The 19360-nt window shown below is 38.0% G+C and overlaps 1 protein-coding gene and 1 non-coding gene across 3 annotated transcripts in view; one reads left to right on the top strand and one right to left on the bottom strand.

Annotated features, from left to right (window-relative positions):
• The window catches only part of LOC110827124 (uncharacterized), a 45533-nt gene that overhangs the window by 3755 nt on the left and 22418 nt on the right, over positions 1-19360 (top strand). Inside the window, exon 3 of one of the 2 annotated variants that reach the window (XM_022058498.2) lies at positions 2943-2991. In XM_022058498.2, coding sequence (XP_021914190.1) covers positions 2956-2991 — 36 coding nt within the window. In that variant the 5' untranslated portion in view covers positions 2943-2955. Of the gene's footprint in view, positions 1-2942; positions 2992-5469; positions 5985-19360 lie in introns of those variants that run through there. The other variant, XM_022058497.2, reaches the window with a different exon arrangement.
• TRNAT-AGU (transfer RNA threonine (anticodon AGU)) lies at positions 8475-8548 on the bottom strand. The gene has a single exon. It is a non-coding gene; the product is annotated as a tRNA-Thr (tRNA).

The raw sequence follows: 19360 nt of genomic DNA, 5'->3' as shown, positions 1-19360 counted from the left end.
TAACAATTCCCTTTGTATTTCCCTCGGGCTCATAGTTCGGAATTGTTATTTTGTTGCTTTGATTTAAATATATATGCGAACAATTAAAATACTAAGTTATTAGTATCAATTTCAATTTATGGTAAGGTATGATATATATTTCCTCATAATTTTATTAAACTACCAGTTGGACATGTGGATAGTCAATGTTGCCATCACTGTTTACGGTTTGTGTCAGAGATGAAAGTCGGGTTTACCAATTATTCACTGAATTTCCCCGCATTCAGGGTACAGGGAACTTTCTATTTTCTTCAAGGTGTTGATTTCAACAAGAACTGTGGTCACGTAAAACAAGGATGAAATACGATGAATATATTATAGCTCCAGAAGCAATTTACATTTTTTGATGTGTTTGCGTCTCTTGTGTCTGTTTTAGTAGCGCTAAATACTTTGCGGTTTAAAATTTCAGAGTGTGGAATTCTCACTGCAAAATAAAGTGTACATTTTGATACCAAGAAAATTCTGAGCACTCAGATATAAACATCCGGTACACTTAATGAACAATTCTAAATTGAGGTTTATGCCATGATTGCATGGCTCTTCTTTTTTGGCAGAACCAGACATCAAACCTGTCCATCTTGATCTGTCTTCTTATCCCCACTGTATCCCCTGTCAGCACTTACAAATAGAAAATACTTAGCATTGGGACTTCAGAACCAACCACTTTAGAACTCAATTTTGCTAGGTAGCTGGATTTTATGCTGAACCGGATTAATCAAACCCATACTCTCATATTTTATTTCTGGACTGTCTTAATATTTTATAAATCTGAGTGTCCTCTAAGTGTTCTCGTCTCATCAGGTTTCTCGACTAAACTTTTATACGCCTGTCATACAGTCCTTCATTGGATCACCGTAATGATATTTGGCGATGAGCACAAATTATGAATTTATAATTTATGCAGCTTTCTCGGCTGTTAGTCGCCGGCTTCTCACCGCGAAGGCCCAGAATCGCACCTATTTCAGTCCATGCGGGATTTCTGGTAGACTGACCAAATTTTCTCCTCAGCATCCTGTTTACAAAATTTCTCAGTCATTGTTGTTCTCTTAGGGCGAGATAACACGTTTTACACTCATACACAACAACGAGTAAATTTTCAGTTTTGTGTGTTTCAATCTAAAGATTTTTCTATGGGAGACAGGAAGACCAAATGTAAGCTTACATTATAGTATGCTGTGTGCAAGTTCTGGCGAACTAAATTGCGCTTGCATTACCCATTAAAGCATTTTATATGACGTATATTTTAGTTGTATTTTCATGACTAGTGATCACTGTTTCTGCAGTCGGTTATGGCAACGCACAGACGTCAAGGTCGTAATTGGAGAAAGTAAGGATGTTCACTCACCGCGAGAACCTCATCACCGTTCTTCGCCACATCGAATATAATTAGAGTATATGATGCTCCTTTCACCGACTGTAATAAGCTACAGCTGCAGTTGTCTCCACACATACGTATTACCTTCCTTGTTTTTCAGTTTATCCGCTGGCCATTCGTTTTTTAGTTAGAAACGGTAAGGGCCCTGAGAAACAATTTCCAATCTATAGTATAACTTTGCAACAAAGTTGGGGAATGTGGACTAGCCATTCCTGCCAACTGCACGACACACAGAGAGGAGAAATTATAATCTGATTTAAGAGCCATGGAAGTGTTTCAAGAAAGTCGCACGCCATAAAAGTTGCAGTTTTTTTTTATTTATGAATGAGAAGTAACGGCAAGAAATAAAAAAGATATACGAGAAAAATTAGGTCCAACTTTAACTTTCTTCTATTGTATTACTTAAAGCTTACGATAGTCCTGGAGCTATTTAATATTTCCGCTATAAATGAAGTCGCTTCTCTAATACGACGTGTATGAGATGGCAGTTTTAAGTCATGATATGTGAGTGTATAGCTGATTATACCCTGGAGTCGGATGGTCGCAGTGCTTGAAAGAAATAATTATGCGTTGTAGACCATGAATGTGCTGTAACCTCGTTGCTGAAGGCCTATGCCAGAGATTAGAAATATGACTACATTTACTGACTGACTATTTAAGGGCAAGTCACCCGCGTCCCCGAAAGGGACACAAAAGGAAAACATCTTAACACTGTGGAAGTTTCAACTTCGTATTTATATATCGTACTAGCTGAGTTGAAGTTAACGGAAATGAACCTTTTTATATTGAGCAATAATGCAATTTATTGCAGTATTGTCGTTGCAATACACCTTGAACGTACAAAAATTATGTAACAATTCTGAAATAGTAAATCAAATGTGAAAAAAATCTTTACGACTACTGAAGCTTTAAAACAAAACCGACCCCCTGGATCTAAGACTCTCGCTAAACGTAGACTCGGCCATTTCCCACAATAAGCTTGTGCATTTCTTCCTACCATAGTCGCAACTGTCAGAAATTAATTTAAATTTATAACAGAACTAGTATGAAAACAATATGATATTTGAGGTTCTCCCGACGGTAGATATATCTATGTTGGTCTCCTGGTTCTTGAGAACCTGCAGGTAGGTATCTACCAACGTTTTGCGGGAAACTTCTGCCTCCATCTTCATGGCGAAAGCGTTGGAGATATTACGGTATGCATACATTTTATGGCAAAATTAGACTTTACCCTTTAGATGTATGTGTACTTATGAAGCTTTCATTTCTAATACCATAAATGTCTCCTACTTAGGCCCATCTGTTTGTCTCGAAATTAAGTTTTGACGGTGGCGACTCTGGTTGCAATAAATTAAAACGAGGCTATAGTTACGCCTATGGTGGGGTCTGGCGGAATGTTTGAAGTCACGACGCATATGAAAGTCTGGTACCAAGCGAATGAATGACACTCGGTAATGAAGTGTATATGTATATATCAGCTTCGAGAATACTGAAAGTGAAAATAAAGTATTTATTCTCTTTGTTTTAGAATTAATGGCCGCATGACAGCTCGAAGTTGGAGGAGCTGCTTGTCAGAGGTAAAGTGACTTTTATTTTCTTGCAATGACGATGAACAGGAAACTCATATAAATACGATGATACATTTTACTACTTTCTCCACGATTCTAATGTCTGCATGCGGTTTGGACGTCATCTCTTGGAATTGCTGTACAAATTACGTTTATGACATGTCTAGTAATCTCTTATATTTTACCATGATACAACAAATTACTTACCGTTTTATGATTTCTTATAGTCAACACCAAATAAATCGTAAAATTACGCAGGTTTGTTCTCTGCGAATGGGTTGGCAGGAAACTCTATTGAAAGTAACATATAGAAGAAATTACCAAAGACTGTTGAACATAATATTCTTTTTATGTACATAGATTTGTTAAAGGTAAGTCCAGAATTTCTTAATTTCACAACGACTGGAAAAGAGGTTGTCAATTATATGTATAGGCCTAAAACCTTTATTGTATAAACCACGTATTTATGTGTGCACACAAACGCCCTATTTGGAGCACGTGACTTGTGTGTGACATATATATCTATATATATATATATATATATATATATATATATATTGAATCACTCTGTACATTACTTCGACTTTGAAGTCTGAAATGAGTAAATATATGCATAAAACTATTAATTTATTATTTTTCAACACAAATAACCAGTGTCCTCGAAGTTAATAAATGTTTTTGTCGCTTTATTAATGAAGCCCGCGCCATGAAGTCGTGTGGATGAGTGAAGATTAGCTCCACACATTCCTGACCTCAGCTGCGGATGGAACGGAGTAGCCAGTTTAGCTCCCTAATCCTATAGGAGGTCCGGTGGCCCTCGGAGTGGGTCTGGACTCGGTGAAGTTAAAAATAGCCCCTGTCACAACTGGGAGTCGAACACCGGTCGTACTTTAGCTGTTTTGTCGCCAAATATTAGCCCCAGGTCCTCTTTCAGATGCATCTATCGTATTCATCCACAAACATTTTATGTTGATGGATGGATGGATTCGAAGACGAAAATGCACAACTCAGCGTTACAGAACAACTACGAAATTACAGACTGACATTATTGTTACTTATCTGGTTTTTAGTTGTGTATGATAAATATCGGTGCACTTCTTAACATTTAAATTGTAAGTTGTTAGATAATAGAATCGGAGATTTGTGTTACAGATCGTGCCTTCCTAGTCGTTAGCTTCGCTCCCATTAGTTCCTTAAGCATACTGAATTTTATACTTGGAGTTAACAGCAATTAACCACTTTAGAGTAATGTACATGGATCGAATCTTAATTTCTCTAGAGATGCTTAAATATGATAGCAAATGAGCTTGAGGCGGAAGTTAATTAGATGGGAACGCGACTAATTACAAAAAGAATATGGTCATGAGAAGTGTTATGAGTTTGTTGCAGCCATACTCTTAATGTCGTCATAATTCGTAGTGAGCTAGCCACAGTAAGCAGTGGTTTTTCTCTTCGTTCTTGGCTAATGATGACTTAACATTTGGCTGCTCCAGCACAAGAAGGCGACTAACATGGACGGAATGACTGTCTCACCGCTAACCGGTCGAGGTCCATCGGCATACGATAACCTACATTAAACAGCCCTACTGTTTTTATCGGTACGGTACGTAAACCACCATTTTGGTACTATTGATGACAAATAAGTGAAGTAGTGAAGTTGGAAGGACGTTTCGAAAGGAAATATTTTCGCGCTAATAAAAAAATGTGTCAATTAGCCGCTTGAATCAGGGCTGATCCAGATGTACATGCTACCCGGTAGGGTTCAGGAAAAAGGGAACCATGAGCATAATGAAGCCCATGTAAACAGGAAGTTATTTACCTGACCTACAAATTGAGTCGTCGACTCGGAGCACAAAGACATTTCGTAAATAATACTCTGAAGAAATCCTTTTTAGGATACTTCATTCTATAAATACCCAGTCTTCTAAATATTTGAAGGTTCATTACCGTGTTCACAAGAGCTCGCCATTAGATCTTATTTTGAACGAGATTAATCAAACCCATGATTAATTTTTATCTTCGAGATCTATTTACGTGATTTCACTCTTTGATATACGCCGACGTCCTTCATAAGATTCCTCCTTTGTAGTTTTCTGACTAAACAATTATAGAACTGAAGTAAGCAGGATGCCGTCTACCTGCACCAGGTTTGACCTACATTTGCGGAGTGAATTGGGGGGGAAAAAGAGACGCGACCCTTTCATTCGAAAACCTAAACAATAACGAAGTTCAGGTAAACATCGAAGTCAAACCTGGGGTAGGTTTGACCTACATCTGAGGAGAATTTTACCCTCGTTTCCCACAGCGCTTACAAGAGACAAATAACCACTGGTCCGTGCACAGCACACGCTGCTCCTAGATTGTCAGCCGCCTGCCCTTGTGCTAGAGCAGTTGGCTGCTGATTAACTCGCCCCCCCATCTCTACCTGTTTACTGCCTTGCTACGGAAAGGGAGAGGAAAGGCAATGCTTATGACTGAGGTTTAATAACCGTGGAGCGCAGCATCAAGATGCTCAGTTACAGTCCATCCTTGAACCAAGAAACATGCATTTTTATCACAGGGGTCTGCTGCTTCTACCAGTGTGACATTGTCAAAAAATCAACGAATATAGGACTCTGTAAATTAATTTAGAACGTGTGCCAAATGTTTTGATAGTGGTGTTTTGAAACAATGATTCCTGAAGTACTTAAGGATATTTTATAATAATTTTATAAGAGACCGTAACGAAAATTTGACTGACTTTTTACTTTTATGTTCAGTTTTCTATAAATAACTGTAACATTTTTTGTCTTGTTGGAAATTTGGATGTTTGATACTGCATGAGACTATTTTGTAATAGTATCAGTGTTGGTGATTTGAAAATGAAGTGGAAATGTAGTAACATCCGTAGCCATGTCTGGACCATAGCAATGATCCTGCAAATACTATTAACAACATGTGTACTGCTGGTTGAATCAGAAGGGGAAGATGCCATTGCACAGGAAATATCACACATACCACAGGTACGATTTACATACAGTTTGTCACAACCTTATGGCATGTGTTATTTTGAATAATTAACGTAATAATTGTGTTTCGCGACTCATGCCTGAAGAAATTTATTCGCTTTGTGGAGATTCGGCTTCAGTCCTTATTACAAACGGCAATGAATGCTACAACATTTTCAGAATAACAGGTAGGCAATTTTCTTACCACTATAGCATGTTTCTCATTCAAGCTCAAGTTTGTTAATCATTCCAGTCAAATTGGGCAATGCACGCAAATGCGTGAAAGGCCTTCGCTGTGTATTTTTTAATTTTCCCTAAACAGTATTAACTAGCTGAGATTTGTAACTGAGACACGTTGTGGTTCCTTTGAGGTAGTAACTGAACCTGTAAGTATTAATCACATAAGGCATGCCCTTCGAAGAGTCAGCCTTTTTCTTTCCGAAATGCGTAGATGTGTCTAATGATAACGTTACGTAAGTCTAAACAAGCTAGCTTTAGTCACAAGTGTTAGATGAATGCTGTAAAATAGTAAACAATTAAGCACCTCTGAAACGTCAGTTTCATGATAATAACTAATTAACTCATGAGGTTAGGCACATTATGCTCTGTTCGGAGATGGAACATAAACATTCCTACCTTCCAAAAAATTATTAACATTGTATTTGTGCGAAATTTTGAGGTTATATCTGTTATATTTATGTCAGTAAGATTCTGTACTGATAGAAATTATACACAAATATATTTGTGAATATTATAATTACTAATATTTTTGAAGTCTAAACTCCTCTAAATAGTATCTAAGAATTTAGTCCGTACCGCAAAGGAAACAATATTTATTCGGTTCGAACAACTGATTAACTCAATGACTAGGTCTAAATGTTTACATGTAGTAATTAATGTTTCTTTGGGAATTAATTTATTTGCATAGACCTATTTGTTTGTGGATTTTTTAATGACCGTTGTCAATAACTCAGATTATACAGCATCCAATGATACGATGATTAATGAATTGCAAAGAATGTGGAAGGAAGCAGTCATTACCTGACGTAAGGTACTATCTCGGTATTTACTTGGAGTTACTGAGTAAAACAACGAGACATCTAATGCACTATAATCGATCTACGGACCGAGAAGTGAAACCGGCGTCTTCCGAATACGATGCAGGAATGCTAACCACTCTACCGGGACATTCGATTTACTGTCTTTGTGTTGTGTTATAATATGTGATGGCATTTAACATTTAAAGTGTCTTTATATAAATTGCATGTGTTGTAGTCTGGGCAGTGTAAGCTGAACGCATTTGTGACATCAGAAATGCAAATCGAATTGTAGTAGGAAAACCTTAAGGAGAAATATAGATGGAAGTATGATACTAAAATGTGTCTTAAAAGCAGTGTGTGGACTAGATTCGTCTGAGCCATGATAGGGACCAGTCCTGGGCTCTTGTGGACAAGATAGTGAACCTTCGAGTTCTATAAAGTGCAGGACATTTCTAAACTAGCTGAGCGTCTGTTAGCCCCCTAAATATATTGTTCTTATGGAATTAGTCTGTGCTTATGATCATATGAGATATTTTCTGAATTTAGTTTTATTAAACCTGTCACGTTTCTTATAGCTTCTGGCTGAGGGTAGGAATTATGCTTGAAAGTTTGTTCTGTTTCCCATGAACACTTTCTAAAGCTGTGCTTCATTACTGCGTCTTTTTATTTGACTAATGACTAATCTAAAAAGATTTTTCGTAACTAATTTCATTAGCTGGCATAATTCCATGTTCGGTTATTACAGTTCTTCAGAACTTCACAAGATCGGTTGAATCTACAAACAGACTTACAGAACATAGCATGACTTCACAAGACGGGTACTGAAACAGACGAGGCACGCTTCTGGAGACCTCATCTTCAGCATGTTCGTATTTTTGTGAACGCGGATCTTTGTGCAAAGAAGTTAAATTAGATGCCCAAAAAATAAACGTTTCTTATTTGGTGGTTTTTGTGTCAGACTGTCATTTACTATGTACAACACTGCAATTTCCTTACACGGACTAAATTCCCTGTCAAGGTAGTAGGCTAAATAAAAAAAACTCGGCGTGGAACAACCGAAGGCTGGAGAAAACTAAAAAATAAGAAGGTTTATAATTTTTAAAATACTAGTTATTTATAGTGTGTATGGGTGTGATATGGGCCGCGAAATGTTATTAGGTTACTCTTATTTTAAATTATTATTATTATTATAATTTTATTTGTATATATCTTCTTTAATATCTGTAATTAAAAGTCGATAAATAATTGTGCTGTTATTAATTAGCTCTTTAAGTTATAAAAATAATATTTGGAAACTGACCTACAAGTTAAATACTTGTTTGGTTGAACTAACATTCATATTAGCATAAAAACCTTGCTAAAGAAATCCATTTCAGTTGCTTTAAAACTGAAAATGATACACAAATATCGTTCTATTAATGTATTTACGAATAAAAATATGAATAAAAAAACCACCTTCAGTGGTAGGCACCGGAGGGATTCGAACCCTCGATCTCCTGTTTACTAGACAGGCGCTTTAACCAACTAAGCCACGGCGCCGCTGTGTGGTAGTGCACCAAACACGTCTTACAGACTCTACAGTCAGGTTGGCACTGCGGTGAAGAATGGCGTATAATGACTTTTTGTGTCATAACGTACTATGGAATTGGTGTTTATAACATTTCACTTTATGAGGTTTGTGATTTTAAGAACAAGATCTGTTGTAATATTTGGTTCAGGAAGATGGAAATGTAAAAGGAAATTATTTGATAGAGATACAGTTTTTAAAACTTAGGTTTGTTTTTACATTCGCTTGCAGAGAAGCTTAACGTTCGAATAAAAAACGTACTTGGAACATGGAATTTCATTAAAACAAAAAAATATGCCTTGTGTGTGTCGGTGCATAATTACTTGAGGCTATGTATTAATAGGTGAAACCAGTTTCCCAAGTATTTCCTGCGTTTGGACTCCATAATAACTTAACTACATGTATATTTAACTCTAGAACTTCAGGTTCACTAGGTTACAGAAATGGAAATACAGACTATTTTCTGCTTAACATAGTGCTTTATAAAAGACCTTAATTTGTCATAAAAACCGCTTACGTTACTGCAAACACATACACGTAAAAGCACAGAATGGAGAAAGTAGCAGTGAATCCAGCGAAAGTTTGCATTTTAAAGTTTTGTTTAACACGAATATGAAAATAATTGCTTTCATGTTGCTCTAGAAACTGCTTTTAATTTAAAAGAGCGTATTGCTGTCTTCTGGATTGTCGTGCTGTGTAATCTCGTACAAGTATGCCGACGTTTCAGAGGTGCTTGTTCCCTCCATTATCAAGCAATTCAAACCTATAAACTTCTACCAGAAAACATGGCGCAACAACCCAGCGCCGTGAAAACCTGAAATCTAAAATTTTATAAAAGGGTTTTATTGACGAATTCGAAAGCACAATTGAAATTTTGTGGGATAGCTCCATGCATTCTTGAAATTTACTCGATTGAGGTGAGTTACTAGATCCACGATCCGGCCGCTATGTCCCCGGAGAAATAGGCTTCTGGTATTTGTTTACTCGGAGGTTGGATAAGGCCCAAAAACGCTGTAGACACCAAAGAAAGGGAAAGTCTCTGTTCCTGGCGGGAATGTAGGACCTTTCGCCTAGTTTGTAGCCCAGTCAGTAGGCCTGTACCAACTTCGCTATTCCGACTCGCAATTTCCAAATAATTAACCTCAATTCTGTGCGTCTGCTACACGTGTACCGCCCGGAAAGACAGAAACCATTGTTTCTTGCGTCTGAGTTCAAAAACGGGCAATAATGCGTTAGGGAGTCCAGAGTAATATAAACACATGTCACGGTCAGATCAACCTTGAAACTGCTCAAGGTTCTTTATTCAGCTCAACGCAGTGGAACATTGGGACACACCCAATCATTTGGGGGAACTACAAATTGTCAGTCTATAACCAGGGTCAGGGCATTTTAGTTCAAATGCTCAAGGCATTAAAATGCTGGTAAACGCCTAGTTTCACAGCACATGGTGGCATTGACATTATGACCCTCGTCTTTTGTATGTATTAGCCCGCCTGTTTTATTATTACCAAGTTTGAGTGATCATTGATTATTTAACGACGTTCTATCTGTTTTATAGATCGAATGAAGTATGGAGTGGTTACATACATTGTGAAACGAAACAGATAGTGTCTGAGTTAATTTCTGAATCTTGTCCTGGTACTCGTGTACAAACTTCGACACAATCCTAACGACAGATAAACATTTAAGTGACACAAGCGACTTATTTGGAAAGTCTCTTATAGCACGCGTGAGGAAAATATAGCATAATTTTTGTTGTTAAATTGAAGGGAAAGTAGCACTTGGAAATATAGGCGCAGATTGGAGTATTTTATTGAAAAATATTATATAAATAGGGTGTGAAAATACGGACTGAATTAATTTGTTTTGTTTTTTATGAATATGGTAATGAACTTTTGGATTCAATATAAGGAGATTTTTATTGATCAGTTTAGTAACTAAGAACATTTTAAAAAAAATCCGATCAACATTGTTTGTTTAAATGGATCGAACCGTTTATTCCAATCTCGTTACTCTTTTAACCTGTTTGATTTTCTCACAACCACAAAACGCAGATAAAATTACAGATGATGACTACCTACATATTTTCGTAGGCTATAATGCGAAAGTGACACAGAAGAAAGAATACAAAGAATCTTCATTCTGAATTCATTCTAGGTCAATCTTCATGGTGTGTGAGCGGAGAATTCAGGGCGCGATTACCATATAAAGATTGTTGTCTTCTGGGATGTTGCGCCGTGTAGTCAAGTAGAAGTTTACTGGCTTTCAGAGGTGTTTACTGCCGCCATCATCAGGGCGATTATTCATGTTGTACGGGAACAAGGATCTTTATTAACGTGACACTGACGTATTTGAACGTCAGAATATAGGGAAATAAATTAGAGTAAAATGCATTGGCTTTGTTTCACATAATTTGTTTCGACATATCCAAGTTTTTAACAGCTGCTGCTACTAGTGACTCACTTCTTCACTGTACAGTTCAGTTGTAGTCATTTGTTTGCCGATAACAGCAGTTCAATGCATTGTATGCCTGCATGATACATACGAGGTGCGATCGGAAAGTTTCTAGACTGCGCCTATAAAAACCCGTACACTTATCTCAGGTATTAAATTCATCCATCACCCTCGAAGTAGTTCCCCTGGGAGTGAACACAACGATCCCAGCGCCGCTGCCAAGCCTGGAAGCATCCCTGGAAATCTTTCTTTGTCAGCCTGTCAAGCACCATCTGCGATTCTGCCTGAATCTCTTCTATCGTCTCAAATCTCCTTCCCTTTAGCTGAATTTTCATCTTTGGGAAGAGGAAGAAGTCACACGGCGAATAAGGAGGGTGCGGAATGACGGCCATGGTGTTTGAGGCCAAAAACTGCCGAACTTTGAGGGCGGTGTGCGCTGGCGCGCTGTCATGCTGTGTCGCATGTGGAGTTCTTCCTTTAGAATCAGCTGACAGGTCCCATAGCCTATCCCAACAATGTCGCACAAGTCGTTGATGGTACGACGTCGATCTTCGTGAATGGCCTGCCGAATCTTCGTAACATTTTCGGGCGTTGTGTTCGAAGATGGTCGTCCAGAACGCTCGTCATCATCGACAGAGGTTCGGCCATTTTTAAAACGTGAATGCCACACAAAAGTTTGTGCACGACCCATTGCGGACTCCCCAAATGCTTGCTTTAGCATTTCATAGGTTTCCGTAGCCGTTTTGGCGAGTCTTTGGCAAAATTTGATGCACACGCCATTCCGAAATCGCAGGAGGGTCGGTGTAATGCACTACCAAAACGCCCGTAACTAAGAAACAAATGCTAATTCGATGATGCCGGCTGGCACACTGATTCACTATGAATGTAGGCCGCACCCCCTAGCGGCAGAAGCTCGTACTACATCCGGTTCGCCCTCTATTGACACAGTCTTTAAACTTTCCGATCGCACCTCGTATTTGTGTGGAACTATTACATCGGGATACGTAGGTACTGTTTCAGAAAAATCTGGCCAATATAATTCTAGTCTGACTGGTGAAATGAAACATCTATTGGCCTCTGGATATACGTGGTACGTCAGGGTTTCTAGACCATTTTCATAAACAAGTTGTAAATGAGGTCAGTTTATTGAAAATCTATTACATTTTATTTAAGATGTTACTGAACTGGAACTAGTAGGTATTTAACAAATACTCACATACTAATCAATAATTTTATTTAACAAAATCAATCGATTGTGGGATATTTAACGTTTCTTCTGCTTGAGTAATATTTTAATATCAGCGACAGGAACTGCTATGCACTGGAGGCATCAACAAGACATGTTTTCTAGCATCACGAAACTGTTTTTCATCATACCTATGACACAGGAGTACAAGAAAGTACGTGGGCCACACAAAATACATCTCCGGGCCGCGGGTTGAGAACCTCTGTAATATACTTAAGGTGTGAGGAATTATGCTATGACCTTGAAGATTGTACCAAGTGCAGATAGGAAATCAAACATCTGTTGACGTTACAGTTGGGCGTGTACCAGTGGCTCTATAATCATGTGGGCTCAACCCAAGGTAGTTTCGACACCGATGTATCCGGGTTTAATATAGAGTGTCCAGTGGGTCTATCATTATTTTAGGATCTTATTCCTGAGGTAATTTCCTATTAGAAATGTCTTATGAACATGGGTACAATTCTTAACAGTTACGGTGGTACCGATAGAACTTAAAGATCAGTCGACACGTGACGGACTACCTGAATGATAAGTTTCATCCCCGTTGGATTGGTCGTGGTGGTCTGCAGAATTTGCCACAGGTGTTACCGGACCTCACTTAATGTATGGAGTCACATGAAAAATACATTGAATGAAAACAAAAATGTAGAAAATGGGAAATAGGTCATCGAATTTTCTATGTTACAAGACGTATGAATACTTAAGGTTCAAATTAAATTGAATTTAAAATATCCGTTAAGAATATGATTACATTTGTGACTGGGAGTGACTTAAGGGATAAAGTTCTCAAGTATTCAGACAAAGTCACTGGACACTCTATATAAGGCAGAGGGCGTGATCATGTGTAGTGGTATGCGTTAATCATATAAACTGGTCTGGAATTAAAAACATAACAAATCGATATAGATGAGGCCTTTAAAAGAAATTTGTTTGTGGCCCAGTGCCGTGTAGATCAATCAAGGCCGTCCTGTATTCTTAATCCCCACATTCCACCTCGTCAAAGTCTCGACTCGAAATGTTTCAGATTTGTAACTGGCCCCGACCGTTTCGAAGTAAGCACGCTTGTCATGCTTAAATCGATGTATTATACGCACGATCTGACCTAACTGCGGTATTACGTTACTGTAGCCTTCAAAAGTAACCTTGTCCTAAAGTTAATGTTACATATTTTATTAATTTATTTCCATATACGTCTGTAGTATGTAATAATTCATTTTGCTTCCGGGAAAGGATCCGAATATCCTAATATCTGTCGTGTTTCTTTCGAGTCTCTCCAGACGAACGCCTACACACTGTTTTGAAACAGAACACTACCGCCTCTTTAAAAATCCTGTGAAAAAGAATCATGAACATTTTTGCAGCATTCGGTAACAATTTATTGTTTTACTGGGATAAATTATCTATTCAAAAAGTGTTATTTTATTATGACAACGTGTGTCAACCTAAATGGTTATCATCTGACCTTTTTCATACGACAGAATTTTTAAACTGATAGGTCTAAATTTAAATCATTCATACGACCGAAGTTCCAATGAAGTTATGACAGCTATATTGACTGGTTTAAACCAAAAACAAATTAAATTACCACGTACCTATTAATCAGACTTATAATATATTATATAAATCATTTTAAAACCCAAAATACGTGTGTGCTGTTGTATTTGGTGTAAAGTTTTCTACATGTAGACCCGACGAAATAACGCATATTTAGGATGTTTCAGAACGGGATTCTGAGAAAATATCTGGACCCAAGTACGAGGGACATAGGTAACAGAATGTTGGAGAACATCACATAATGACACGTTTGAAAATTTGTATTCTTCATCAAATACTATTTGCGTGATCAAATCGAGGAGAATGGGATGGGCAGATCATGCAGCATTGAAAAATGACAATAGTATAATGAATAGTATAAATCCTCATTGGTGTAGTCTCTTTGTGATAATTGATCACTTACAATTATAATGTTGAAAGGGCGCATTTCTTAATAATCCATTAGTTGTTCGTTTTCTGTTTGGGGTGGGGTAACACGGTCCGTTGCAAATTACGTGCACCCATAAGCGTGTAGTTCATGAACACGTGTCTTTGACCTTGTAGGAAACACGTGTTTCAATTTATGTTTTATAATAAATGCCTTTTGGTAAACATAAGATTTAACCTTTCGATAAAAGAGAATTAAAACAGTCGTTCTTTTTATCTGAACGACTGTAGGCAGCTGCTAGTGAAAGTTGAGGACATTTTGCGTGTTCATTAGCAGCTGTCGTAAAACAATTCATTCAGAAACTTGAAGATATTCAACTTTTTTCCCGTATACAAATGGGCTTGATTTCTTCTTCCAAGAAGTTACATGTAGTGAAATGCTACTGTATTTTCCTTGTCTTAATCTTAATTTCTCTTCAGTGATAAACAATGGCGTTTTGATTATACAGAGAGATTACATTTTCGTACACCTTTTTATTCACAGTTATTTTTCATGTGATGACCGCATTTACATATCAAGAATAATGAACTGCATACTTCACACGGATAAAAGAACATAATAAATACAAAATGGTGTAATTTTCCGTACCTTTTATTACCATCCCTAGAACTCTGCGCGTATAACCTGTATTTATAAAGTGTGCACAATGTCTTATCGAGCTTCAAGTGTATTGTGAAGTCCACCAAATATAGTTCTTATAGAGTATTTTACTTCTATATCAAAAAATTATTATAACGTTTAAAAGAATATTAATTTCCTTGTAGTATTTTTAATAGACGCAATTCAATTCGCGTTTGTTCGCGACGTTAGTAGAAATAAAACTCTTAAGCCAGAATAAAATCATAAAAGCTCTGAAACTAATGCATCTGGTGTTTAGTACTGGGGTCCTTGTATAGTCTCGGGATTGGTTATCCTGGCAAAAAAGTCGTGATCTTCCTCAGGCCCCGGTATCTTGAAGAAACGTCATCTACCGCTTTCAAACCCATGTTTTTTTTCAAATTGACCGTCAGTAAAAATTCTAACAAGGTCTATAGTTTAAACATCTGTTGTAACTTTATTTAATGACATATGTAACAACCTAAAAGAAGACTACATGTTATATTAGATACGTAACCTATTTATTTCTGCAATTTATGCAACATGATGGAAGCAGCAAGGACCTCCGAAACGTTGGTAAATCTCCACTAGACCACGGCGCTACAACCCAGAAAACAGTCATTTTATGTGACGAGATGTTATAAACCGAAGTTACGCAGAATAACATGGCTGAGATTACTGTTATAGGCCTATATGATGAACTGGAAGGGACTGGAAAATGAGAGGTTATGAAACATTCCAGCGTTGAGGTACTCGGGGAAAATCACGATGTTCCTCAGTCAGTGAATTAACAGATGTATTAATTTAACTCCCGTGGCTGAAGCAAATATTCTTGGCAAGCTGTATAAACTAAGTCCTTGTGTGTAAGTAACTACTGCATACGAAAGTGTAATCACGTTGTTACTTGCAGAATCATCTTAATCATCTTCTGAGGCATTGACTGTGACCAGTAAGTGAAAGGAATATCATTCGAGAACTTTTACAGAACTCGACAGGTTTCTGTACCAAGCAGATACATGATGTGTTTAATACGCAAGCAAGGTTCCTATTTTTGCTTATTAGCGTTACGCTCCGATGCAAATTGGTCATTTGGTCAGAGGTTTGGGTTACTTGACAACTTGACGCTAAGTTTTAAATTAAGATTACTGTTCAAGGGATTACTAATCTCTATCAAAAAAGAAAGTCCCACCATTTATCAAATGAGATTTTAGCACAGTATTTTCACTTCACGATGCCCAACTTACTTTCACATTGCATCTGCTTTCTATCGTGTTATGGCACCCTAAGTTCGCCATTGCAGCAAATTTATCCGTCTTCGGCCTTTCGTGAGAAAGTTACTTTAATCTACATTATCATAACCAATTTCTCCGAGATCTCCTCTAATCCCTCATTTCTGACTCTTTATAAGGAAAGCTAGAATGAGAGGAAGGTCAGGTTTCTAATGAATGTCTTTCGATTGAAGACTACCACAAAAATAACAGGTGGGTAGTTAACTGTTTAACAATATTCTATCAACTGAATGGTACCTTAACGGCTATTAAGAACGAAGGAAGATCCAGTCTCCTAAACGTGGCGAGTTATAAGGCTTATTAAAGTGTTTATAGACTCGAAAATACAGAATAAATAAAGTTAAAAGCAAAGAAGACAGTGATATAATATCACCGCCAACAACATTCAGATAAGAATTCCAGATAAGGCACTGACGGAATTTGGACACGGTACGAGAAGTCGATATGAATTATCTTCCAACGCTGGCCTTGTAATCCTGGGGTCCCGGGTTCGATTCCCGGTAGTGCCCAAATTTATATCTTGTGTTGGGCAAGGCCGTGGTCCAGGTACCACGGAGTTTTCCTCCGGGGCTTCCCCGGTTTCTCCGTGGTATCCCAAAAATTACTCCATTCACACACAGAAGAAGGCAATGGCCAACCACTTCTGCCAAGAACGTATATGAACAGGTCCCAGTCCGAGAAAAGGATTGAAGGATGCTGTTCATATGGACCTGTCGTCAGACAGAACACTAATAATAATAATAACGACAATGATTCTCAAACGTTTTTTGACGACTGTTGAATTATTACACCGGTGTTATGTTGGACATCGACCGTTGTCTATGATATATATGATACACACTGTTTCGGGAGTTGACTGTATTTCTATCTTCAGATGGCATTGTCACAGTGGACCACTCCGGTGGTCTGCTGGTTGTATTAGATCCAACTATCGCATGTAACCTCGAAAAGGATGCAATGAAAGATGTCAGTGGAGTGTATCTCAGACAACGAGAAGTATCCGATAAAATTTTCCTATGAGATTCACCTCCAGACTTACCCAGTTAAATTTAAAATTAGTTTTGATTTCATATTTCCAGACAAAACTATTTATAATTATCTGTTTCACTATAATGCGGAAACTATGAGTGCGCACATTCCCAAATTCCAATTTTATTTCTGCCTGAAAACCAGTAATCATCATTCCCTCTTCGCCGTATTGTCCTGCATTGTGTTATTTCTCTGGTTCATGACCCGGACGATCCATCTGCTGTCTGCAAGGACAAATTTTCTTGGGTTTTCCACTTTTCTTCAAAATTACTCCACAGTTACTTCGATCGTCACCGAATGGTTTGGCACAGAGGTAGCAATTCTTACTCGTATTTGAGTGGTACCGGTGCGCGATTCGAATCCCGAGTGGGGCCGGCTATTCTGACAGTTTTCCGTTGTTTTACTCAGATATCAAGGTGATAATAGGCACCGATTGCTTTCCCCCTCAATTCCAATAAGCCATCTTAACTACATCACATAAAATTGCTATGTAACTCCAGTAGTTCAAACATTGTCTTGAAGTAACTGAGTTTTCTCTTTTCAGTAATTACCAATTAATATCACAGACTCAAAACACTTCAGTTCACTCAGTTTCTTTAAACCATCAACAGTAGAGACGCTGCTAGTGTGCCAAAGAGTTCGTTACACTTGTGTACCGTTGGTTGAAGAGAGCGTACGTATTTACGGAATTTAATACCTGGCAATTTCACGCCATTTGCAGTCCGTCAACCCTGTATGATGCTTGTGGAAAGCATGGATGGCTCTTGGGGCGTGACAGTAGAGGCACATGAGAGATGTAGGGCGGTTCCACTCACAGCGTCAGAGCAAAAATGAAAGTGGAATATTCTTGGTAATTGATCCGGCAATTCATCTAATGAAATTGACTGCCGTAAACTAAGTATATAGGGACAGTCATATAGTGTATTCCAAACATTAGTTCGTCATGTGTCTTCATATATTTGATATGTATTTTTACCATTGCAAAATTAACACATTTTTATTGTTCTCTAAGATATGATTGATTTCGGTCTATTCTTGATTTTCAGACTCGTGGAACGGAGTCCGTCTTGAAGCTAATAGTTGCTCAGTTAGTCACCTAATTTCTGGTGTTCTATGGAACACATGGGTTTATTAGTGTGTTTATAAGAACCAACTGCAAGGCCCTGCAATGAGTCGAATAGAGTCCTCATCCTCATTAATTTTAATATTATCCCCCTACATACGGCTTTCGGGTATTCCGACTGATGTGTTATACACATCTTTCCCGTGCATGCTACTTATTCCAGCCATCTTCTATTTCACCACTGTAATCATATTTGGCGAAGAGTACAATCTATGGACAGCTTCAAGACAAGCTTGGTCATTCTAAATTTCAGTTGAAGTAGCAGATGGCTGTCTGATGTACCTTCACAATAAACTGCATTGTTTTTTATCCAATTTAGCAATCAAGTAATTTTAAAATAATCTAGGATATGACCACATCATTAAGAGGATAGCGCAGTTGGCTTATATAACTATTCAACTGTTACTCTGACCAGTTTGTTGAATGACGCAATGAATCTTACTCCTTGAAAGTGCACCTAATTGCTTCTCCGAACTAAATTCACGCTTCAATACGCTTCTTATATTTCTCTTCCATAAGTTTACGTGCTCATGCCGATTTTCCTTGATAATGTTTCGAAATCATGTTTGATAAAAAGAATTCTCTGTGTCCTGATCGCAGACGACCCCCCCCCCCCCCCCCCCACTCCAGTCTAATCGAAGGCTCGGTTTGTTTACACGATTCGACCTGCGAATTCCAGATTTTCTCCGTTGTAACCCCACACGCATGGTTAAAACTGTGGAGCGTTCAGTTCAGTTTTCGGACTGAATAAAATCTGTTTATGACTTGATATTCGACAGAGCATTTCAGACAGTGCAGTGCTGGTTTGTAGCAAGTGTGGGGTTTTCTCAAGGATTTTACGCAGTTTACGCGTATAAAATTGTAGCTGTGAAGCCTGAAGTAAAAGACCACTAGGAAGATGGGAGGATATTATTAAAATGTGTTTCAGAAGTAGGTTTGGAGGATGTAGATTGGAATCATCTGGCTCAGGATAAGGACCAGTGGCGGTTTCTTGTGAATACGATAATGAACCTTAGGGTTTCGTAAAAGATAGGGAAGTTATCGACTAGCTGAGCGTACTATTAG

This window comes from Zootermopsis nevadensis, unplaced genomic scaffold (genome assembly GCF_977971745.1).
Source record: "Zootermopsis nevadensis isolate Lab colony 2312 unplaced genomic scaffold, Znev_1.0 Znev_ptg000021l, whole genome shotgun sequence".
Classification (NCBI taxonomy): Eukaryota; Metazoa; Arthropoda; class Insecta; order Blattodea; family Termopsidae; genus Zootermopsis; species Zootermopsis nevadensis.
The sequence above is the reverse complement of the archived record's forward strand: the minus strand, read 5'-3'. Positions and strand labels throughout refer to the sequence as shown.